This window comes from Belonocnema kinseyi, chromosome 4, assembly GCF_010883055.1.
Source record: "Belonocnema kinseyi isolate 2016_QV_RU_SX_M_011 chromosome 4, B_treatae_v1, whole genome shotgun sequence".
Lineage (NCBI taxonomy): Eukaryota > Metazoa > Arthropoda > Insecta > Hymenoptera > Cynipidae > Belonocnema > Belonocnema kinseyi.
Window position 1 is genome coordinate 37,701,782 of NC_046660.1, and position 14,880 is coordinate 37,716,661.

At 23.0% G+C, this 14,880-nt stretch overlaps 1 protein-coding gene across 1 annotated transcript in view; it reads right to left on the bottom strand.

Annotated features, from left to right (window-relative positions):
- Positions 1-1,345: 1,345 nt before the first annotated feature.
- Positions 1,346-14,880, bottom strand: part of LOC117171495 (RNA polymerase-associated protein Rtf1-like) — a 28,315-nt gene continuing 14,780 nt past the window's right edge. The window contains exons 5-6 of the mRNA XM_033358855.1: positions 6,834-7,098; positions 1,346-2,824 (exon numbers count right to left, since the gene is read on the bottom strand). Coding sequence (XP_033214746.1) covers positions 2,718-2,824; positions 6,834-7,098 — 372 coding nt within the window. The 3' untranslated portion in view covers positions 1,346-2,717. The remainder of the gene's footprint in view (positions 2,825-6,833; positions 7,099-14,880) is intronic.

Here is a 14,880-nt window from a genome sequence, read left to right on the forward strand (position 1 = left end):
TTTTTTAAGGGATATACAAAATTAATAGAAATAATATATTAATAGTTTTATTTATTAAATTTAATATAAAAACCAATATAAAGAAGACCTGAAACTCTGAATTAAAAATATATTATTGGCAAATCACGAAATTTTTTATTTAAAAATAAAATTATCGGAATAAATGATATATTAACTTCAATTCTTATCATGACTTTCGGATTCAAACAGTTACAATCTGCAAATTCTCAAAATTTAAACGGATCTAGAATAGTTTTGTCATATCAATTATTGTTCAGTTTTTTTTATACTTAAAGTATAGATCCATTTTAAAAATAATTAATTTTTTTTATATTTACTGTGGATAAAATAAAATTATTTTTTATCAAAAATTTTCAACTTCAAATGCTTTTAATTTTAAATGGTTTAAATCTTTAAAACTGCACTTTATTACAAAAACATTTAAAATCGAACTTGTGCAGATTTTTCTTCTGAAAATTCGTAAAACTTCCGGGCTTTTAAGCCTTTAAAGCTGCATGTTAAAATTCTTTAAATTAAAATATATGCTTTTAAAAATTAAAAATCTAAAATGGAAAATTTTTAAAGTGAAAGTTTTTCAAATTAAGCATTCTAAACTGAACGATATAATAATTTATAAAAATAACAATTTGAAAGATTATTTAAAAAACGATTGAAATCAAAGTTGGCCACCCTGAAGAACTCTTGAATTCATGCAAAAATGACAAATATTCAATAAAATTGAATCTTTAACTACAAAGATTTTAAATTATAAACCTAATAGTTTAATTTAAAAAATTTATAAATGTTCTTATTTGACATCTCCACATTTTTTTTCATAATATTTCAAGTTAAATTTTCAATAAATAAAAAATACTTTCACGTTAAAAAGAATTGTTTAGCTTTACATTTTTTTTAAATTAAAAATTAAGAAAACTTATTTTCAGATTTAAAACGGCCTAGCGGAACTTTCGATCATTTTTCTTTGTAATAAAAAAAACTTATGACACTCATTTTTTTTACAAAAACGAAGAAATTTAGAAGAAAGAGTTCGCAAGATTAAAAATTAATATTTCCACAGGGCACCCTAGGCTCCACAATAAAAGTTGTGAACAAGAAAAATTATTGGAAAAGGTTCATGTTGCAAATAATAAGTAAAAAGAATGTCAAAAATAAAGATCCATTCTATTCAAAACATAAATTAAAACATCTTGACAGCGTATAATATATTTACAATAATGCTAAAGTGTAAATAACTAATTTCAAATTTGATTATTTTCAATTTACAAGTTTTTAAAAATCATAATAAAGTTAAAAAAAACTATATAAAGGAATCTAATCATAATGCTTCGTATAATTAACTTTATTTTTTCAGAGCAAGATTTTGACGAAAGTATACTTATTACAGAGTATGCATTAACCAAAATTAAATGCATATTACGACACTGGACATTTTTCGGAAATTTTACTAACTTCGATTATGTACAATTCTTTTTATAAGTGTGATGTTGGTGTTATTTTCTATTTAAATTTAAAACACTCTAATAATATTCAATCGCGTACAATCTTTCATTCTTAAATCTCTAGAAGTATCTACAACCTTATTTTAAAATTATATGGCTAAGAAATATATTTAAATGCACTTCACAAAAGCAAAAGATAGAATAAACATGGAAAGAAGAAACGGGAGGGAAACAATAAATTATTTTAGTTGTAAAGTACGATCTTGACTCGATAGAGGAAATACTAGAATTGATAAAATGTTGGCTTAGAGTGCTGTAAAATTATATCCATTTATATAAATTATGAACTAATAACATAATTATTGCAGCGCCAATTCGATGAGAGACGGAAAGAATGTATTACATTCTTGGATGGTAAAAACATTGTTTAAACACACGTAATTCGCATTTTCTTATTACATTTGCACAACATCAAAGTTTAAATAGTCCTTATATTGCGAATAATCAGATTATTGTTGTAAATATTCGTTTTCGCTATTTGTTACAAATTACAATTGCTGAGTATGATGAAACTCGCGACAAAAATGCGAAAACCTTGATCATTTCTCTATCGAGTAATCTTGCATAAATCAGTCAATCTCCGCGAGTACATTGTTTATTTTAAACATTAACATGATTGAGCTATTATAAATAACTATCTATAATATTATTATTCCTCATAATTATAATAATAAAAAAATTGATTTCCACTATTAGAAAAAATAAATTAAAGTTTCCAATTCTTTTTCAAATATTTGGTAATCAAAATTTCGACAGAATTAAAATATATCACAATCGTTTTTAAAATAAAATTAAAAAACCAGCTTGCTAACTGAACAATTCTGTTTATAATTTTTACTTTTATAAGGAGTTGTTTCAGTTAAAACTGCGTTTTTAAACTTTCATAAATAAGTTATGGCTTTATTATCAGTTTTAGTACGTACATAAGTTGCACTAAATTTGCCACTGAGAGCTCACCTTTTTTTTTATTATTTAACGATATAACAAAAACAAAATTATATGTCGATGAAAACATATAATTTATAATTTAATGAAAACAAACAAACACAGAAGCGAACTGCTCTCTAGAAATACAATTACTTTGTAATTTTGTATCTCCTAAATGTAACTTTTATTACTTCTAATTTTTGTTGTCTGTTATACTTGCTTGGCCGAAGCAACGGAGTATGTTTCCAAAGAAATTAAAGAATTAAAGTGTTAGATGAGGCCACGCTTCTTCTTGTAGTCTTCTAAATTTAATGATCTGCGAGGTCCCGTGTCCTTAATATTGTTCAGCGGTTTAGGTAGGATACTAACAGGATTACCTGCAAGCAACAACAAAATATAATATATTTATATAAATATAATATAAATATATATATTTAACTCGCGCTCGGTTTTTTTATATTCTTTACACTTGTGCACAGATTTTTTCAAACTTAAGGTCAAAGCATCGACAACAGTAATTGGTGACAGTGACTTCTTTTTTGTTAAAGCTCCTTCGGCTTTAACGAATACATTCTCATCACGTATCTCGTGCTTGGCACTCGAATTTGTATCTCAACTTATATATCATTTCCATAAATGTATATTATTACAATTCATAACATGCATTAATATTAAAACAGACGTAGTTTCATTGTCTCTTTAAAAAAATGCGCATTCTTTAAAAAAAAATTTATTAAACATTTTACTGCAATTTCTGCCGGTTTCTCAAAAACTGAATTTACTCATTTCCAATTTTATGTTTGCGATTTAAACGTAGCACATGCGGTCGAAACATCACCTTTTTTCTAGTTTTATTGCAAGAAATTTGAATGGAAATTATATGATATTAAAAAAAATTTCTCTTCAGATTATAATTCTTCATATTATAAATAAATGCAGTAATCAGACATTTTTCGAAAGAAAAATTCGTTTTCCTTCGATTTAAATTTCTTTAAATTCGGAACTTTATGATATTTGTAGCAAAATTCATCATTTGTTTATTAATTTTATGATCCTTTAAGCAAATTTAATAAAAAAATGCATTATTCGGGCATTTGTCGGCAGAAAAATTCGGTTTTTTCAATGTCAGTCTTTTCAGATGGGGAACTTGATGAGAATTTCAGCAAAACTCATAATAAGTTGATAAATTTGATTATTTCTTTAAACAAATTTAATGAACAAATGCACTAATCAGGCATTTGTCTACGGAAAAATTCGTTCAACAGTTTAAATTAGGATATCGAAAAAAAATAAATTTTCCATCGACAGATGCCCGAATAATGCATTACTTTATTAAATTTCTTTTTTTAAAAATATAAAATTTATCAGCCAATTATGAATTTTGCTGAAATCATCATGAATTTCCCAATTAAAAAGACTGAAATCTAAAAAAAAAAAACGAATCATAAAATTTGTCAACTCATCATGAATGTTGCCGAATTTATTATGAAGATCCCAATTAAAAGTCTGATATCGAAACAAAAAAGAATGTTTCCGTCGACAGATGCCCCAATAATGCATATATTTATTATATTTATTTTTAAAAAATCATAAAAATTGATTAAAAAATTATGAATTTTGCTAAAACATTAAATTTGTTTATAATATAAACAATTATAATCAGAAGAGACATTATTTTATATAATATTGTTTAAATTCCAATTTCTTGCAAAAATAACTTGAAAAAACGTGTATTTATGGAAAATAGTAGAAAGCATTTTTTCAACAAATTATTTGTTGATAACAAAATTTTTCCGTATATTGTCTAATATTGGAATATCTTTAGCTAATGCTATTTTATGCAACTTAAGCGATTTCAATAATTTTCCTGTTATTGACGAGGACCGTGAATGTCAAATAGAAAAAGGCCATTTTTTCGTCATATTTGTTTATTTGTAAAAAAATTTAAAACCTAATTCAAAAATGAGGCTGGATAACTCTCTTAAAAATCTTCTTAGCTTTTTTTACAATTTTTTTCTGCCGAAATCGGTGAAGATTTGTAGGCTGTACGTTATTCTGAACGAAACAAACCAAAGAAACATTTTTCTTCTCTTGACTTTTTTTTCATATCGTGCATTATTTGGCTTAAAATGTTCATTTTACTGTGTTTTTTTTATTTTGTAAATGCTATAACCCTGGTAAATTTTTCTTTTATCCAAAGAAGTCATTAGGATAAATTGTTTCTCTTTTCGAATACTATAAATATCCGTAGAGACAATTTTTGAATTTCGAAAAAAAGTCGCCTCAAAAATATTCAAAATGTACTCACTTTTTAAATTTTTATCCTAAATGGCTATCTAACAAACAAATTTTACACAAATCTAACACCTTCTCTGATAAGAATGTAAAAATCCAGGGTGGCCGTTTTAATCAAAGAATAAAATTTCAGTTCATTTCCGGGTTCTTTAATTTAGTACGCTTACAATTTAAAAATGAATGATATCACAATTAAAAAGCATAACAATTTTTTAATTCTTTAAAAAAGTGTTGGAATCAAACTTGGAGAGATTTCCCGGTCAAAAATAAATTCACTGACATTTCCCGGGTTTCCCCAGTCTCATAAAACTCCCGTTTTTCCCGGTTTCACGATCAAGTGGCCACCCTGCTAATGTACTTAATTAAATTGGCACAATTTTGCCTAGTTTTGAATTTAAATTTTAAAATTTTTATTGTGAATAAAATTTAAACTAAATATAGCAAATTTATAAAAAAAAAACAATAAACAAAAAAAAACGGAAAAGTCGCATTTTTCTTCAAAAAGTCGCCGAGTCGCATGTCTAAAAAAAAGTTGAAAAAAGTCCAAAAAGGATAATTATTTATAAAACAGTTTAAGTTTTAACCAAAATGATTTAATTTTTATCTAACCGAACATTATAATTTTCAACTTGTTGAGATAAACTTGGAACTAAAAATATAATAATATGCTTTCCAACCAAAAAAAGTTGGATTTTCTTATTGTGTTCTATTGTTTCGGTTCTCATTTAAGCGAAAAAATGAGAAAAAGAGGAAGTTTCTTGAAAAAAGGGGACAAAAAGTTAAAAAGGTTAAATAAAATTTTCCTAAGTATAAAGCTTTAATAAGAAATTATTCAATATTTAATATACTCAATTAAATTGTTACATTTTTATTTAGCTTTAAATTTCAATTTTAAAAGTTTCATTAGCATTAAAATTGAAACTAAGTATAGCAAACTTCTAAAAAACGAAAAAAGTCGATAAGTCGCATTTCTAAAAAGAGTCGCAAAAAGTCCAAAAAGACAAATTCTTCACCCAAAAGTTCAAGTTTTAATTAAAGTTATTTACTTTTTAATTAACCCAATATTATAATTTTTACCAAATTAGATCAATTTAGAAATAAAAATTAATAATATACTTTCGAACCAAAAATAGTTGGATTTTTTTATTGTCTTTTATTATTTGAGTGAAAAAATTATAAAAAGGTGAAGTTTCTTAAAAACAGGGAAAAAAGATTAAAATCAAAATGTTCTAATTTTAAAGCTTTAATAATAAATTATGCAATACTTAACGTACTTAATTAAATTGGCACAATTTTTTCCTAGTTTTGAATTTCGATTTTCAAAGTTTCTATTGATTAAAATTTATACTAAATATAGCAAATTTCGAAAACAAAGGAAAAAGTCGATAAGTCGCATTTCTGAAAAAAGTCGAAAAAAGTACAAAAAGACCTATTCTTTAAAAAACAGTTGAAGTTTTAATCCAAGTTATTTATTTTTTATTTTGCCAAAGTTATTTTTATTTTATTTAACTAAATATTATAATTTTTAACCAATCGAGATAAATTTAGAACTTAAAATATAATAATATACTTTTCAACCGAAAAAGTTGGATTATCTTAGTGTATTCTATTGTTTCGGTTCTCACTAGAACGAAAAAATTAGTAAAAAGTTTTGAATTTTTATTTAAAAAGTTTCATTTGATTAAAATTTAAACTGAATAAGTAAATATAGCAAATTTCTAAAAAAAAAAAAAAAACGGAAAATAGTCGATAAGTCGTATTTCTGAAAAAGTGGAAAAAAAGTCGACAAAGACCAATATTAGATAAATTAGATCTCAAATTTAATAATATAGATAGATACTTTTCAACAAAAAATAGTTGGATCTTCTAATTGTCTTCTATTATTTCGGAAAAAAATTTTAAAGGTTTAAATCAAAATTTTATAATTAAAAAGCTTCAAGAACAAAATAATTCAATACTTAAAGTATTTAATTAAGTTGGCACCATTTTTTCCTAATTTTGAATTTCGATTTTTAAAGTTTCATTTGATTAAAATTTAAAATACACATAGCAAACATCTAAAAAAAAACTCGAAAAAATTAGAATACTTACTTGGAATTGGCACTTCCAAATCTATTGTGATGTCAAAATTATGAGCATTAAACAAGTCTTCCGTACTCTGCTTTTTCTGATTTTTCTGCCCATTTTCCTTCTCGCTCGAAGAAGATTTGTCGGCCTGAGGTTGAGGATTTGCCATTCGATCAGGAATAACTAGAGGAGTTCCCTCATCATCTGGTTTGTAAACCATTCGCGGTTTTGTGCTACGTCGCGTGAAAGGATCGTCCACTACCTTTCCTTTAGTTGCTTTCATTTCCTCCTATAAATATTAATTTACAAAGTAATAAAAATTTCATACATATTTCAAAACTATAGAGTTAAAAATGTACAGGATTGCTACAAAATCTCAATTTTAAAATTCCCTGATCTTCCCTGACCAATTTTTTATTTTCCCTGATCGTTTCAAAATTTTCTTTCAAGTTTATAACAATCTTAAACATAGAAGTTCCATAATGTTCATGCAAAACAATGTTTCAATAAATTAATTCAAATAAAATTAATATTTTGAACCTAAAAAAAAAAAAGATTTTTCAAACAAAAGGGGTAAGTTTTCAATCTAAAAATTCAAATGCTTTTGAAAACAGTTGACTTTCGAAGCCAAAGGGATGAATGGTTCAACAAAGCAGTTAGATTTTCAACCAAAAAATATGTAAATTCAACAAAATAGTTGTATATCCAACACCAAATATTTAAATTTTCAATAAAAATATTAATTCTCCACAAAAAATGTAATATTTAATATTTCAATAAAAAACATCATAGTGGGGTTCAACAAAAACAGACGAATATAGCATAGAATATAATATAGTAAAAAATATGTTTATTTTAAATAAAAAACAAAAAGACGAATTTTTAATAAAATCAATTATTCAAAATATATTAATTTTAAATCAATTAGTTACATTTTTAACAGAAAAAAGAAAATATTTCTATCGACAGAGAGGAATTTCAAACCAAAAAGACGAATTTTCAACAAATGAGACAAATTTTCAACCAAGACTGGAACTTTTAGCCTGAATGAAAAATTCTCGAATAATAAAATTCTCGAATTGGCAAATTCAAGACAGAAAATTGTTGAATTATAAAATATCCGAACTCGAAAATTCGCGAATTTAAACAATTATTATTCTTTCTAAGTGTTATTTATTTATAAGAAATAAAGTAATCAAATATTTGTATAAAAAATTATTTTTATTGCCCAGACTTTCTAAAATTATTGTATGAATTTAAAATAATAATAATTGAAAAAAATATATTTGTGGATGAAAATTTTTGACAATTCTTGTTATTTTAAATTAATACAATAATTTTAGAAGTTTTAAAAACTAGAAAAAATGTTTGTAATAAAAGTATTTGTTCATTTTATATTTAATAAATGAATAAAATTTTAAAAATATTATTTTTTAAATTTATTTCTATCAAGGAAGATAAATTTTCAGTTAAATAGTTTAATTTTCAAAAAAAGAAAATTAATTTTCAACAAAACAGTTGCATTCAAAACCACATAGTTGAACAAAATGAATTTCCCAAGTGGTCAAATTTTTCAAAAAAGAACGAATTAAACTACAACCATAAACGGCTGCATTTTTTACAAAATAGTTGAATCTTCAAGTGAAACAGACGAGTTTCAACGAAGTAGTTGAATTTTCGACGCAAAAGATGATTTTGTAACAAAATAATTAAATTTTTATTAAAAAATAAAAATATAATATTATATTGATCAATTAAAAATAATTTACTTTCAAACAAAACAAAAATAGTTGGATTTTCTCATTGGGTTCAATTAATTCAGAACGATTTCAAGCCGAAAATCGAGAAAAATAGAAGTCTCTTAAAACGGACGACTGAAAAATCGAGAAAAAAAATCTGAATATTATCAAATTTCGGAATAAAAAATTGTTGAATTATAAAATTCTCGAATAATACATTAAAAATGCGAAATTTGAAAAATTAATTTTTTTCTAAACAGTATGTATTCAGTTAAAATTCATTATTGTATTTTTAATACATATATAGAATTAACAAAAAAAGTTTTTAATTGTTTAAATTCGGGAATTTCTTAGTTTGGATATTTTATAATTTGGTAATATTATAAACTGCCAGCAATTTTTCAATTCGGAAAAATTATAAACTGTTCGGAAATATTATTGTTTGGGAATTTAACAGCGTCCGGACATTTTTTTCTAGAATTTTTCAGCCGTCCCTAAAATGAATTTTAAACAAAGCAGCTCATTTTTCAGTCACGTAGTTAAATATTAAGTTGTAAATTTTTTCCAAAAATGCACCAGTTGATATTTCAACCAAAAAATATTTGTATTTTTATTAAAAACCGTTGAATTTAAGTAAAACATATTTTTATTTTAAATCAAAAATAGTTGAATTCAAACTCAAAGATGATTTTTTAATAAAATAATTAAATCCTCAATCAAAAAATGTTAATTTTAAGCCAAACAGTTGCATTTTTAACCCAACAAGATAACATTTCTACAGGGATATTAATTTTTAAACAAAAAAAAAAAAGACTTTAGCAATAGAATTGAGTTTTCAACCTAAAAAGATTTTTAAGTTAAAAGATAAAAAAAAAGAACTAAATTGTTACATTTTTAAGCCAAAAGGCGTGTTCTCTTTAAAATAATTTAATTTTTAACCAAATTCAATAAAAAACTATCAATCTTAAATGAATAAAATGAAGTTTTGATTTAGTAATTCAATTTCAACCAAGTAGTTTTATTTTCTATAAAAAAATTAAACGAATTTTCATCGAAATATTTCAATGTTCACAATATAAACTTCATTTTGAACAAACTAATTCAACCAAGTGGTTGAATAAAAAAAATGAATTCACAATGAAAAATTCCATAGATAGTTTAATTTTCAATTAAAAACGATTTATTTTCATACAAAAATAGAATAGTTAAATTTCCCGTTAGAAAAATTAATTTTCAACAAAAAATAAAACGAATTTTTATAAAAATAGTTCACCCTTCAACCAATAAAATGTCTTTTTAACCCTAAAATACTAACTGAAAAATTGCTTGTTACTAAATATACGTCTCTTAGACGTACATATTATTAAACCCCGCTGAAATTAAGGTTTACAAGTATGGTGAACTGTATATTATTACGCTAGGGAATTAATAAATATACGCACAACATACGACTTGAAATATTAACTTCATACTACGTCTCGGAGACGTATAATTAATATTCTAGGGTTAACGAAGTGGTTGAATTTTCGACACAAATAATGACTTTTTAACCAAATAATTATATTTTTATTCAAATAAGTTCAATTTTTAAGTGAAAAAGATTAATTCTTATAAAAAATATAATATTAGGCTGATCAATTAAAAATAATAATCTTTCATCAAAAAATAGTTGGATTTTGTCATTGGGTTAAATTAATTCAGAACGAATTTAAGCGGAAAGTCGAGAAAAATAGAAGTTTCTTAAAAGGGACGACTGAAAAATCGCGAAAAATAAAATTCCCGACATTGTGAAATTTCTGAATAATAAAATTCTTGAATTATAAAATTATTGAATGATAAAATAAAATTCCGGGATTTAAATAATGCATTTTTTCTAAATGTGATTTATTCATTAAAAATAAAAGAATGAAATATTTTTGTAAAAAGAAATTATTTTTAATGTCCAAAGTTTCTAAAATTGTAGTTTCGATTTAAATGAACAATTATTGAAAAACATATATTTCTGAATTCAAATTTTGGTCAATTATTGTTATTTTAAATTCAAACAATATTTCTAGTAATTTTAAACATTAAAAATAATTTTTTGCGATAGAAACATTTCATCATTGTATTTTTAAAACATATATAATGATAAAAAAATTTTGTTTTATTCTTTAAATTCGGGAATTTTCCAATTCGGAAATATTACAAACTGCTAAAAAATTCTATTGTTCGGGAATGGAAAAGCGTTGGGAATTTTTTCTAAAATTTTTCATATAGTTTGATTGAAATATCAACTATATTTCAATAAAAAAAATATATATATGTATATATACATTTTTTAAACAGTTTAACTCAAGCAAGATATATTTTTATTTTGAATCAAAGAAAGTTAAAATTCAATCCCTAAAAAGATTTTTGTATTAAATAATTGAATCTTTAACCAACAAATATTACTTTTAAGCCAAACAGTTGCATTTTTAACTCAAAAAGATAAAATTTCTACAAAAAGAGATGAATTTTGAAACCAAAAAGACGAATTTTCAACCTAGAAAGATTTTTTGGTCTAAAGATACAAAAAATTTGAACCAAATTGTTAAATTTTTAGGCCAAAAGGCGAGTTCTCTATAAAATAATTGAGTTTTTAACTAAATTCAACAAAAAACGATCAATCTTAAATAAAAAAATGAAATTTTGATAAAGTAATTCAATTTCAACCAAGTGCTTGAATTTTCAACTAGAAGAGATTAAATCGCAATGAAAAATTTAATATTTAATACAATTTTCAGTTAAAAATATTAACTTTTCATAAAAAATGAAACAAATTTTCATCAAAATATTCCAATGTTCACACAATTACATTAATTGTTAACAAAGTATTTTAACCAAGTGGTTGAATTAAAAAAAAAGAATTCAAAATGAAAAATTTCATATCTAGTTGAATTTTCAACTAAAAATGATTAATTTTTAAACAAAAATGAAAAAGTTAAATTTTCCGTTAAAAAATTAATGTACAACCAAGAATGAAACGAATTTTCATTAAAATAGTTCAATCTTCAATAAAAAAAGACTTTTGAACAAAGTAGTTCAACTAAGTACTTAAATTTTGAACACAAATATGACTTTTTAACAAAATAATAAATTTTTTAATAAAATAATCGAATTTTTAACTGAATGAGATTAATTCTTATAGCAAAATATAATAATATTAGACTAATCAATTGAAAATAATTAACTTTGAACAAAATATAGTTATGTTTTCTCATTGGTTTGAATTAATTCAGAATGTATTTCGGCGGAAAATCGAGAAATATAGAAGTTTCTTAAAAGGGACAACTAAAAAACTGCAAAAAATAAAATACCGGTCATTGTAAATTTCTGAATTGTAAAATTTCTGAATAATAAACTTCCTGAATTACAAAATTCTCGACTAATACAATAAAATTCCGGCATTTAAACAATTACGTTTTTTTAAAATATTATTTATTCATTAAAAATAAAACAATCAAATATTTTTATAAAAAAAATTTAATGGCCAAAGTTTCTAAAATTGTAGTTTGAATTTAAATGAACAATAATTGAAAAACATATATATCTGGATGAAAATTTTGGACAAATATTATTTTAAATTTGAACAATATTTTAAGTAATTTTAAATATTAAAAATAATTTTTTTGTAATAAAAATATTTTACTATTGTATTTTTAATACATATATAAAATTTAAAAAAAAAAGATTTTTTAATTGTTCAAATTTGGGAATTTTCCAATTTGGAAATATTATAAACTGTTCGGAAATTAGAATTTAATCCAAAAAACGATTTTTGTATAAAATAATTGAATCCTTAAGCAAAAAATATTACTTTTAGGCCAAACAGTTGCATTTTTAACTCAAAAATATAACATTTCTACAAAAAGAGATGAATTTTGAAACCAAAAAGACGAATTTTCAACCTAGAAAGATTTTTTGGTCAAATAATACAACAAATTTGAACCAAATTGTTAAATTTTTAGGCCAAAAGGCGAGTTCTCTATAAAATAATTAAGTTTTTTTCTAAATTCATCAAAAAACGACCAATCTTAAATAAATAAAATGAAATTTTGATAAAATAATTCAATTCCAACCAAGTGGTTGAATTTTCAATAAAAAAAGATGAATTCGCAATGAAAAATTTAATATGTAATACAATTTTCATTCAGAAATATTAACTTTTAATAAAAAATGAAACGAATTTTCATCAAAATATTCCAATGTTCACACAATAACATTAATTTTGAACAAAGTAGTTCAACCAAGTAGTTAAATTTTCAACACAAAAGATGACTTTTTAACCAAATAATTATATTTTTATTAAAGTAAGTCGAATTTTTAACTGAAAGAGATTAATTCTGATAAAAAATATAATATAATTATTTAGGCGGATAATTGAGAAAAGTAGAAGTTCCTTAAAAGCGACGACTAAAAAATCGCGAAAAATAAAATTCCGGACATTGTAAAACTTCCTGAATTACAAAATTCTCGAGCAATACACTAAAATTCCGGAATTTAAAATATCAATTTTTCCTCTATATTTTTTATTCAATTAAAATAAAACAATCAAATATTAAAAAAAAAAAAATTTGTAATGTCCAAAGTTTCTAAAATTATATTTTGAAGTTAAATTAAAAATAATTGAAAAAAATATATTTCTGGATGAAAATTTTGGACAAATATTGTTATTTTAAATTCGAACAATAATTTAAGTAATTTTAAATATTAAAAATATTTTTGTTGTAATAAAAATATTTTAGTATTGTATTTTTAATACATATATCAAATTAAAAAAAAAAAAACATATTTTTTTAATTGTTCAAATTCGGGAATTTTCCAATTCGGAAATATTATGAACTGTTCGAAAATTTAAAAGCGTTGGGAATTTTTTTCTGGAATTTTTCATTCATTTTGATTGAAATATCAATTATATGTCAATCAAAAAATATTTTAATTTTTGTTAAAAACAGTTTAACTCAAGCAAAATATATTTTTATTTTAAATGAAAAAAAGTTAGAATTCAATCCAAAAAACAATTTTCGAATAAAATAATTGAATCCTTAACCAAAAAATATTACTTTAAAGCCAAAAAGTTGCATTTTTAACCAAAAAAGATAACATTTCTACAGAAATACATAGATGAATTTTTAAACCAAAAAGACGAATTTTCAACCTAGAAAGATTTTTTGGTCAAATAATACAACGATGAATTCACAATGAAAAATTTAACATGTAATAAAATGTTCAGTTAAACATATTAATTTTTAATAAAAAAAGTAACGAATTTTCATCAAAATATTTCAATTTTCACACAACAACAATAATTTTTAACAAAGTATTTCAACCAAGTGGTTGAATAAAAAAAAAAATAAATAAAAAAAGAATTCACAATGAAAAATTTCATATCTGGTTGAATTTTCAACTAAAAACGATTAATTTTCAAACAAGAATAGAATAGTTAAATTTCCCGTTAAAAACTTAATATTCAACCAAGCATAAAACGAATTTTCATTAAAATAGTTCAATCTTCAACCAATAAAATGACTTTTTAAGGAAGTAGTTTAACCAAGTAGTTAAATTTTCGACACAAAAGATGACTTTTTAACAAAATAATAAAATTTGTATTAAAATAGTCGAATTTTTAACTACGAGATCATTTCTTATAAAAAAATATAATATTAGGTTGATCAATTAAAAATAATTAACTTTCAACAAAATATAGTTATATTTTCTCATTGGGTTAAAATAATTCAGAATGTATTTAGGCGGAAAATCGAGAAATGTAGAAGTTTCTGAAAATGGACGACTAAAAAACCGCGAAAATAAAATACCGGTCATTGCAAATTTCTGAATAGTAAAATTTCTGAATAATAAACTTCCTGAATTACAAAATTCTCGACTAATACAATAAAATTCCGGAATTTTCAAAATGAATTTTGTCTAAATATGATTTATTCATTAAAAATCAAATATTTTTATTTAAAAAAATATTTATAATGTCCAAAGTTTCTAAAATTGTAGTTTGAAGTTAAATTAACAATAATTGGAAAAAACATATATTGCTGCATGAAAATGTTGGACAATTATTTTAATTCTAAATTGAAACAATAGTTTAAGAAATTTTAAACATTAAAAACATTTTCTTTGTAATAAAAATACTTCATTATTGTATTTTTAATATATATCTAACATAAAAAAAAAAGATTTTTCAATTGTTTAAATTCGGGAATTATTCGGAAATATTATTATTCAAAAAATGGAACAGCATTGGGAATGATTATTTTCTATAATTTCTCAGTGGTCCCTCTTAAAAACCGGGATTT